The sequence below is a fragment of the Quercus robur genome, chromosome 6 (assembly GCF_932294415.1).
Source record: "Quercus robur chromosome 6, dhQueRobu3.1, whole genome shotgun sequence".
Classification (NCBI taxonomy): Eukaryota; Viridiplantae; Streptophyta; class Magnoliopsida; order Fagales; family Fagaceae; genus Quercus; species Quercus robur.
The window spans coordinates 33,647,463-33,658,813 of NC_065539.1; the positions used below are offsets into that span (position 1 = coordinate 33,647,463).

General features: G+C 35.2%; 1 protein-coding gene and 1 non-coding gene across 3 annotated transcripts; both read left to right on the plus strand.

Moving 5' to 3' along the window:
- Positions 1-217: 217 nt before the first annotated feature.
- LOC126688513 (uncharacterized) lies at positions 218-4,350 on the plus strand. Of its 2 annotated transcripts, XM_050383231.1 has the most exons (4): positions 218-467; positions 1,652-2,982; positions 3,225-3,350; positions 4,044-4,350. In XM_050383231.1, the coding sequence occupies exons 2-3, from the start codon at positions 1,796-1,798 to the stop codon at positions 3,337-3,339; spliced, it is 1,302 nt and encodes a 433-aa protein (XP_050239188.1). In that variant the 5' UTR covers positions 218-467; positions 1,652-1,795; the 3' UTR covers positions 3,340-3,350; positions 4,044-4,350. The 2 variants fall into 2 exon arrangements, with proteins under 2 accessions (XP_050239188.1, XP_050239187.1); XM_050383230.1 differs by lacking the exon at positions 4,044-4,350 and having other exon boundaries at positions 3,225-3,712.
- Positions 4,351-7,731: 3,381 nt separating this feature from the next.
- On the plus strand, positions 7,732-7,813 carry TRNAS-AGA (transfer RNA serine (anticodon AGA)). Its single transcript has one exon. It is a non-coding gene; the product is annotated as a tRNA-Ser (tRNA).
- Positions 7,814-11,351: the final 3,538 nt, after the last annotated feature.

The window sequence follows — 11,351 nt, forward strand, 5'->3', positions numbered from 1 at the left end:
TTATTGGTCTGGATGGAGCATGTTCCAGCAGAAATTAGTCATGTTATTATTTCTGATTTTCCAGTATCGTAATAATAATACACAGTTTTGACTCTCAAAAAAAAATAATAATAATTCAGGTTCGACCCATGGTAAATGCATTTTTTTTTTTTTAACTCTCCTTATTAACACAAAACTACGTCGTTTTGGGTTTGTTTTATTACCCTATGTTTTATCTCTTCTCTCCCCACTACCTTCCTCTTCTCCATTTTGCCATTCTCCCCACAACTTTCTTCTTCTCTCAGAAACAAAGTTGCACACAAGCGGTGCCACAACCTTATTCTTCTGCATTTCTTTTAGTCTCTCAGAAACAAACTTCAAGAATCCCAAAAACGTTTAACCCAAAAAAAACACAATCTTCTTGATGCTGTTTGGGTGCTGAGAAAGTGTGGGAAAGCAAAGGGAAATAGGTTTTTTTTCTTATTTTGGTATGTTCTCTGAATATATTCATGATTTTTGTGTGTGTGTGTGTGTGTGTGTGTTTGCTTAGTGTTTGGGAGCTGAGCTGCTACCTATTGTTGTAGATGGTAGCTTAGTCTAAGGAGGAGGCTGATGTGAATTCTCTAAGAATTTTACCTCGGTCGTTTTGTTAATTAATGTTTTGATAAAAGTATTTCAATGGAGATTATTATTTCAGAACTAGTTGTTCTAATATGGTATCCATTTATGCTTTAGGGCAAAGCACTTCGTTACCTTTGCTGTAATTGTGTAGAAATCCCTTCTTTGATAAAAATAAGGTTTCTTGGGTAGATTTATGATGGCAGAAATATTAATAAGATTTGTCTAGTTGTTCCAATAGGTTGATTTAAATTATGATATTATGTAAACATTTTATGCTTTGGACTTAAATTGAAACCCGCATATCAATAAAAATTAATGCTATTTTGAGAAACTGCTATCTGTGTTTGAAATTTGGTTAATTGTGGAGCCTGGCGTATTTTCAACACTGGGTACCGTCTAGCCCTGCCCACCAGGTTATAAATAGACGGGTATACATATAAATACACATAATTTTTTTTTTTTTTTGATAAGCAAAAATACACATAAATTAAGTAGAGGTATTACATGGTAAATTTAAGCCACTTAAAAAAAAAAAAAAAGGGTTCCTTCTGGTCTTTTTTCCCACTCTTGTTTTGAAGTATAATAGTTTTGATTAATTCATTGGAAGTTCAGATTAGAGGCCTTTGGTTTCTAAGAAATAGTTTTTCTAATTTAGAGGTTTTAGTACTGGGTCAAAATTAGAAAAATTCCAATATTGAATCCACAGTTATGTTTATATTACTTGGACCCTTTTGTTCTAGATATAGTGTCAAAGAGTTTGTTATTGAGAGTTTCATTTACTTCTAGAAGAGATGGTAATGTCTGTTTTCTCATAAAGTGTCAATTCTTAGCACTTAATGTCCTTGTGTATAATTTTAGTACAACTGATCATTGATGAAAAATAGTTACTTTCTTTTATTTCTGCTTGAATTTCATATTTTCTTTTGTTATTGGAATGCTTCTACCAATAATATATCTGCATAATGGATACATTCAGTTGTTATTTGGTTATTTTGTGTGCAATATTGGCCAAAACATATGCTAAATTCTTCTGTTATTTCTTCACTTTCAGGGATTACAGACCTGGTAATTGTCAATGTTTGAGGTTTGAACTCTGATGAATTAGGATTAGAAACAGGGAAGAGCCGGGAGGTTTCTGTCAGTTCTTTTTCCCTTTTGGCACTCTTATTATTCTGGGCTTGTATCACAAATTACAATGTCGGTGACAGCAGGTGTTAGTGATACTATAATTGCCATTAGGGATAAGCTTAGGGGAAAAATTGGGCAAACAAAAGTTAAAAGGTATTGGCCTGGTAGAGCACCTGAATGGGCTGATGATGCCCATGAAGATGGAGATGTTCAGATGGATAGAGTGGTTGCTCTGGAACAAGCGTTCCCGAGTCAGGAAGACTCAAATATTGTTAGGAAGGATGATGCTAGGCTGCGTCGCTTGGCTCAGAGTAGGATAGATAATCGTGAGGAAGTGAGAGCTGATCACCGGCGCATTCGACAAGCTGAGATTGTTTCAACAATTGAAGAGGAAGCTAGAAGGCAGGAAAAGTTAGATATGGAGGAAGATGATGCAGATGCTTTAGAGGAAAGGAGAAGAAGAATTAGGGAGAAGTTGCTTCAGGAGCAGGAAGAGGCTGCATTTCCGGAAGAAGAGGAGGAGGAGGTAGAGGAGGAGGAGGAGGAGGAAGAGGAATCTGAATATGAGACTGACTCGGAGGAAGAACATGTGGGTATTGCAATGGTTAAGCCTGTCTTTGTTCCCAAGTCAGAGAGGGATACCATTGCTGAGCGGGAACGTCTTGAGGCTGAGGAACGGGCCCTTGAGGAATCAAAGAAGAAGAGATTGGAGGAGAGGAAGATGCAGACCAAGCAGATTGTGGTTGAGGAGATCCGAAAGGATGAAGAGATTCATAAGAATTTGGAAATGGAGGCAAATATTGCTGATGTGGATACTGATGATGAAATTAATGAGGCAGAGGAGTATGAAGCTTGGAAGGTGAGGGAGATTGCTAGGATCAAGAGGGATAGGGAGGACCGTGAGTCGATGTTGAAGGAGAAGGAAGAGATTGAGAGGGTGAGAAACATGACAGAGGAAGAGAGGAGGGAGTGGGAGAGGAAGAATCCAAAACCTGCTCCACCACCAAAGCAGAAATGGAGGTTCATGCAGAAATATTACCACAAGGGTGTATTCTTCCAGTCAAATGCTGATGACACTGCTGCAACTGCTGGATCAGATAATATTTACACTCGGGATTTCTCTGCCCCAACTGGAGAAGATAAGATGGACAAGACAATATTGCCTAAGGTCATGCAGGTCAAGCACTTTGGTCGTAGTGGAAGGACAAAATGGACTCATCTTGTCAATGAGGATACAACCGACTGGGAAAACCCGTAAGTTGGATCCTTTGATTATTCTTCTTTCATTAGTAATTGTTATATCATATATACATTCACTTTTGATAGTGATCTGCTTCTCTACTGATTCTTGTTAGTCTTTGCTACATCAGTTCTATATTTTGATGATGTGTATGTGAAGTAAAAAATAAAAACTTTATGCTACTTTTGGTTACTTGAATATTCTTTACCCATGTCTATTCTTGATCTCAATTCTCAAATATTTGTTTGTTGAGCAGGTGGACATACAATGATCCTCTACGCACAAAATACAATGCAAAAATGGCTGGAATGAATGCACCTATAGCAAAACCTAAAGGAAGCAAGAAATTGAAGGATTGGGAGTCTCGTTGATTTTAGAGCAAGTATAGAAAGTATTCCTGTAGCCTTTTTATCAATCATCTTATTGGAGAATTGAATATGTAGGCTTGATAGCCTCCTTTTGTACTTATTTTAGAAGCAGGCTAAGGCGCTTATTATGAATTCAAAGCAACTAAGGCAGGTGAAGATAGCTTGAGTTTTGTAGACAGAAATGCACCTTAGAATATTTCAACATGAGATTACGATTTGGTGACCTCAGAAATACACATATTTTTCGGTTTTTTCTAAGGTGGGGGAGGGGAATAGACGTGTTTGATCATTTTGACTTGCATTGTTTCAGTTTGTAGGAAAGCCACTTCATTTGAAATTGAGATAAGTTATTTTGATTAAAATTTTATTTTTTGAATTTAAGAGTGTACTGATTGTCTTGTCATTTAAAGTTTTAAATGATATGGCAGTAGGAATATCTAAATCATGAAATGGTTCTATTTTAAATGGAGATGATCATTTTTTGAAAGAAAACCACTGCCCACTAAGGAGTTTTCTCCTTCTAATCATGATGGATAAGTGGAAAAACCAACTGTTAAGGTTCCGGTTAATTAACGAATTGATTAATCATATTTCTTTTAAGTTGTATATAACTGTTGTGCCTTTTCTAGTTCTCAGTTTATGCATCATTATTGATTGCTGTTACTGGGTCTAACTGGTTTCATTTTATTTCTCTTTTCATATTTCAGGAAAATGAGATCGAATTACCAAAATGTTGTGAGGCCGCAATCTGGTCAATAGGATAGCTTTGTCAATCAGCTAAGAAGGTTGTGATGACCCAATGCCAATAGCGAGGTCGTACATATACCTTCCATCAGATGTATTCAGAGTATAATTTAGATGTTATCAGGCCAGGAGCATTCAAGAGAAATTAGGCATTGAGCCTGCTAGAAAAAAATAATCGGTTTAATTATCACTTTGGCGCTCAATCTTTACCCTATGTTTTAAAATGTTTTTTAACCTTTTAAATGTCTCATTTGAGTCCTTTTAACCTTTTATTTTTGTGTCAATATAGTTCTTTTAACTTTTAGTTGTGCTTTCTCAAAAAAAAAAAAAAAAAAAAAAAAGTTGTGGATGGAAAATTTTGAAATAGCAAATGGAGATATTAAAATATTGTGCTTGTGTTGACCAATCCTGACTCAGGACAGTAGGGCTTCCCAGGACGGCTCCAAAAAATTTTTCTAGAGGGGTCAATAAGTAGATATATCTTGGGTAAAAGATATATCTTGCGGTTTACGTGGTTTCCTTATTCAAATTTGTACATAGTACTAGTAAGAGAACAAAAGATAAACTATTAGTTCTTTAGGCAATGAACATATTAATTATTGCTTCTAAGATTAAATATTAGAAATCATCTATTATTTCTAAATACAATAAACATGTTAAGTATTGTTGTTAAGTGAATTTTAATTATTGAAGCTTAGAATGTTTTTATTTATTAGTTTTTGTCTATACTCTTACAATTATTTTATTTAACAATTCAACTTCACTTGATAACAATTGGTCTTTGTAATTGTATTAATAAAATTTTTGTTGTGTTAACATTTGCTTTTATCTTCACCCAATCTATCTCCTATCCCACACCCCTGGTCTAATTTTTTTGTTCTTTTTTTTTAAGAATCACCATCTATCTAATTATTTGATTCTCTTTTAGTGTTAACATTTGTTACCCACTAACTAATTGACTCACGCCCCCAATCCCAACTCAAACTCAAGAAATAACAAATTAAAAGTACATTCAAAATCAGCTACTCTAGTCACATATTTGGTCAAAAGTATAAATTAATTGAGAATTGTTATGTCTACATCATTTTCACAAATAAATCTTAGGTACTAAGTTGTTACTGATTCTAATTTGAAACCACCACTGAAATTACTTTTTTACCCAATAGTAATAGCCAATAACAATTTGCTACTTAAATTTTTTTGTAAAAGTGTTGGGAAAATATTGTGAATATAGAATTTCTCAAATTAATTATAACGTTATTTACAAAAATAGTTTGTTAATAGGGTCATCCTCAAGTTTATATTAGTTGAGTCTAAAAAAAATTAGAGACAAGGTGTTCAAAATTTTATTTGAGGAAATCAAAAGTCACTCAAAAAAAAAAAAAAATGGCCATCTTAGGGGGTTCATTTGAACCCCCTGAACTAAAGGTGGCACCGCCCCTAGCTTCCCCCACTTAGAATAGCCTTGTAAACCATTGTTTGGAATTGGCACCAAACAAAAACACACAAATTTTATTAATAAGGCTAAATTGCAAAGTATATCCTTAAAAGTTTGGTGATGTTTGGATTTTATACTTTGAAATTTTAGAATTTAGATTTTACCTTCTGAAGTTTTATTCAGTTTGCATTAACAGCTCCTCCATCCACATTTTCCGTTAAGTATCACATAAACTTGTCACATGTGTCTAGTTTGCAATAAAATGATATTACATCATTTTTGTAGCCTAAAAAAATTAAATAATTAAAAAATGATGTGGCATCATTTTATGAGATAAACTAAACACACGTGACAAGTTTATGTGGCACTTGATGGAGGGGCTATTGATGCAAATAGGATAGAACCTCAGGGAGTAAAATTCGAACACTTCTAATAAGGGTTCAATTTGTCAAGTAGGACATTGGCATGTAACCCATTTTGAGGATCAAAGATTAAGTGTTAGACTCTTTATAATACCTAGGTGATTGGGATTGTCCAATCATTCAATGATTAGAAGTGACTCGGTCACTAAAGAAGATAACACATTTTCCCTTTTGGCTATTTTCATATTATTTTGGGTAGCATGTTTAAGAAAAAAGTGTAATGATTATGAATCTCATTTTATTGGTTTTGTTTAGGAACATTATTTAATGCATTTTTTCCCCCTAACAACAAAAGGTTGAGGGGGATTCAAATCTAAGTTCTCTTTCCCGGGAGAATTGAGCAACACTACAAGTTACAAAACTCTTAACAATAAATTATCATTTTAGAAAACCAAGAACAAAAGTGACCCAAACTATAGTTTATTAATGTTGTGTAAGTTAAGAAAATGAGTTATCGACTTTTAAATAAGCTAAAGTCCAGCTAAGAAAGTTATTAATCTTGTGTTTTTGACTTTTCAAAATAGAATATAGGACTATCAAAATGAAACGGAAGGAGTATGAGCAATTGCGTACCTAAAATATCAAAGTGGGGAAAACTTGTTATATTTTGGAATTTTCTACAAACGATCTAAAATGTGTAAAACCAATAATGAATTAGGGTTTTATTGGTCTTAGACTGAACTAAATGTAGTTATGTACAACTAATCTTAGAAGTAAGAAGTAATACTAACACGAAAAGTTTGGTTACTGAGTCTAGTTTCTTTGAATTTTTCCTTATTAGGATTTCTAACAACATTTCCCACATAAGTCGGGACTCAGGAGAGTCTGGAATGCTATCTTCACTTTGGCATTATCATCTTACTCCCTACACAAAGTAAACAAAAGTTAGACCACTATAGTTAGTTCTAATTAGATCAATTTATAAAGTCTATTGCCTTAGAATAAGGAACTTAAGTTCAAATCCTATATGTATGTTCTAGTTAACTCAACTGGTAAAATCTGTGATAGTTAAATAAGAGATCTAAAGTTCAATCTCCGCCTACATCAAAAACCGACTAGTGTATTGATTTGATGATAAAAGAGCTATTATCAAGAGCGAACGTTATAGGTTAAAACTTTATCAAAAAAAGAAAAGAAAAAAATTCAAATCCTACCTACACTAAAAACTAATTGGTATCTTGACATGATGATAAAAAAAATAATTATCATGGAGCAAATGTTATAGATTCAAATCTATCTTCTATTTTTTTTTATTCAAAAATATTTAATTACTAAAAAATAAAAGTTAACACACTGCATAAATTGCAATCTGCCTAAAAGGTTCACTTACCAGTTACCATAAATTACTTCAAGAGCAAAGTTCACAGAAAAATGGAAAAACAACTGAATCCTTTCTGTTAATGGTGAAAAATGTGGAACAAACAATTGTTGATATCGTCTAAGATTCTAAAGTACATACCAACATTTGTTGTATCATTTCTCAAGAGATGCAATCAAGATACTCATTTCAAATACATTGAACTCACAACTATATATAGCCTAGCTTTCCTCCTCAGCATCGTAGTACTCATATAACAGGAGTCCTATCCAACTTGATAAACAAAATCCGATTGTTATATATTAAGTGCAAACATAGAAACACACCACTTTTCCTTTTTACACAGGAAACCATAAATTGAGGAGGACATACCATGCACATAGAACTGCGCCTCATAAATTTTGTTGGATTCTATTTCAATGGTAGGCAGGTATAGCAAATAATGTCGGATTATGGACTAATCTCTGCATCAGGTGGGCATGCCGGAGTGGTTATCGGGCATGACTAGAAATCATGTGGGCTCTGCCCGCGCAGGTTCGAATCCTGCTGCTCACGTTTGGTTTTTTATCCAATTTATATTTTTGCTGCAAATGATTCTGAAATTTCCACTGACCAATAATGTTAAACACTTACAAAAATTAATAAGTTGAGTAATAATAAAAATTTCTAGCGCAAAAATTCTTATCTATATTTTTAGCATAAAAAAAAAAAAAAACTTAATTTTTCTATTTTACATAACTACTTTTCAAAAAAATACATATTAAATTATCTATTTTACACTACATTTTATTAAAATATTATTTCTTTATCAATTTTTACTACTCTCCCAAATTATCTCTCTATATATATGAGAAAAGAAAGTATTAAAAAACAAATTTGCATATGAACATAACCATATATGTTTGCAAAGTTACTGAAACTATGAATGAATTTTGCACAATAATAAATAAGTTGATGTGAATGATTTTTGTGGTTGGTTGTGCGAAATTCAACTCTTATGCCATTTTATACAGACTAATATGAATGCTCTTAATGACTACACTAAAAAAAATTCATAAAACTACCAATATTGTAAGTTATAATTGGTGAAACATAAAATGAAATACTAAAAATGGAACAGATGATCTGTATTCTTAAAAAAAGATTTCTTTGAATTGAGATTTGGTATAATAACTAGGACTATTGTACCATGCAATACCACTTACAATGGATGAGATTAAAAGCACTTTTATTCTAGGCCTTTGAATTAAAAAAAGTTTTTAATCACAATCTGGATATCCTCCATATAATATTACTCCTTGATAACATTTCTAATACCTAATTCCTTTCCTTCTTGTAGTGATGCCATGGAGTGATGGAACTAGGGATGGTAGATCAAGATTTTGCTTCAACGAAATAGAGCCAAAGAAGGGTTTTTTTTCTAATTTTTTTAAAAAATTATAATGTGGAAAAGGCCAAAGATTAAAAGTGAAGTTGCACAACTTCTTAATGAAGATTAGGATTTTGCTTTGAAAGGGAAAATAATTTTTTTCTTAAAAAGAAAAGAAACAAAAAAAAGAAAAAAACAACATTGATTGCAAGAGAAAATTGGAAGTACAGCCTTCCGGTTTTTATTCATTTGTCTATTTGATTTCTTGTAAGGGGGAGCCTTACAGGAAAGATACCAAGAAATAGCATTGTAGGAAGACTAGCCAGAGACCTATCCGCCGAAAAAAACACATTATATCAACGGGAAATTCCTAGATGCTGCGGGATCGGGAAACAGTTATAGAAGAATATGGTCTTGTTCGGGATTTTTTCGTGCTCTCTCAAATCATCATCAGTAAGTTCTGTGATAGATTGATTGTATTCAGGAAACTATTTCATTCTACAGTCCGATTATTCACTCTTTTTTTATTATTACATAAGAGCTATGGTTCTTTCATCTTTGGAATGCTTCCCTTGCTGAAGATTATGAGTTTGTCAACCCAAGCTTGGATTTTTACCAAGTTTGTGGATACTGCAACACCTCTGACAACAACTCAAACGCCATATATAATCTAAAGGATGTAATTATGTTTGTAGCTTTACTTCAATGTGTTAAGAGAAACCTTAAACCGAACTTCAAGAAATTTGCATTTGGACAATTTCAAGAAGAAAAAACTTCCAATTATTGTTTCAGAAACTGCTCCAATCCATTCATGTATGCAGCCAAAGCCACCATTACTATTCGTTCCTAATTCCATTCATACTGTTAATGTATATTATGTTATGGGCTTTAGGCCCAGTTAGATTACTTGTATAGTACACTTTACTTGTACTGCACACATATGCTTCCTATATAAAGGCACTGATGTATATTCTTTTATTCAAGAAATACAATACAATCATTCTGTATTTCTAACATGGTATCAGAGCCACTGCTCTGACCTTTTCTTAGCAGTCTTGTCTTCATTAGTCTGGCTTTCTTTTTTAACAACGCTTCCACCATCACAACTGCCGCCGCAGCCTCTCGCCGTTGAACCTCCGACGTCATCCAGCCGTCGTCCTTGGGTTCCAGACCTGCAGCCGCCGTCGTTAAGGAGTTTCACACTGCACAGACCACTGCTCTTTGCATCACCTTTGCGAATATTGCTCCGATTTCATTTTTGAAGGTACCATTGAGATCGTCCTGAGCCGATCTACACACTCGTGGAAGCCTCGCCGACATCGGAGACCGCATGCGCCCCCACGCGCCGCTCAAAGCTGCTGTGACGCTGATCACGCGCCGCAGTTTTCTTGCACGTGCAGTTCACGCGCCTCCACGCGCTTCCACGCGCGTCTTGTCTAAGCCACGCGTCGCCACGCTCCGCCACACGCTCCCACGCGCCGGAACCTAATCTGCTGACGTCATCACCTTTGCCACGTCAGCCCTAGCTGACATCAGCATCCACTGATCTGCTGACGTCATCGCCATGTCATCCTATGACGTCATCTGCCTGACCGTTGACTTTGACCTGCCGTTGACCGTTGACTTTTTCGGAGTTAACTTTTTCAGTCCAGGTTCTCCTTACCCAGTTTTTTGCGTAGATTTCATTTTTGTTGTCTGTTTTTGCATATTGTGTCTCTAAATGGATAAAAAGGATATTTTTGTTCCTCGCCCTATCAATACTGTATTGGAGGGGAATAAAAATTACTTATCTTAGTCTCAAGCTATGCGCAGCTTTCTTAAGGGTCACATGCTCTGGCATTATTGTACTAGTGCAATCACTATTCCTGTCAAGGGAGCAAGTGAAGAAGATGCTGTTTTTCTTGGTCGCATCATTGAATGAGATAGTCATAACCACATGATCCTCACATGGATTCGGAACACTTCCATTCCCTCTATTTCCAATCTGTTGGGCAGCTTTGATGATGCAAAATCTGCATGGGATATGTTGGCCAAAAGGTACTCTACTACTCATGGATCCATGAAATATCAGTTAGTGGTTAAATTGCATCAACTCAAGCAAGAACCAGGGCAATCCATCAATGACTATTATGATCAGCTTCGCTTCATTTGGGACCAAATTGACCTTTTTGATCCAACTTGGGCATGCTCAAAGGATGCTCAGCAATATGCTTCCATCAGAGATGAATTTCGTCTCTATGAATTCCTGATGTCACTTCACAAGGACTTTAAGCCCATTCGAGGCCAGCTTCTAAATCGCAGTCCTGCTCCCTCTCTTGATACTGCTGTGAATGAGTTAGTTAGAGAAGAAGCTCGTCTTGCAACCCTTCAAGCCCAGAATAAGCTCAATGTTTTGGCTATTACTCCATCTACTCCACTCATAGAGCAACCTCAGCAATCAAGTGATTCCTCTGGCTCTAACAATCGTCGCAAGCAGACCAACAAAAAGGTCTGCAACTATTGCAAGCGTTCTGGCCACACCATTGAGACTTGTTACCGTCGCAACAAATCTACTGCTGCTATTGCTAATACTGAGCCTACTCCGCCAATGGCTTCCATCTCAGCTGAGTCCTAGTCTTCTGGATCCACTATCAACCTCTCCCCCATTGAACTACAGGAGATCATAGCTCAGGTTCTATGGCTGGTAATTCATCTCTTTCCACTGCCCTATCTGTTCTACCCGGT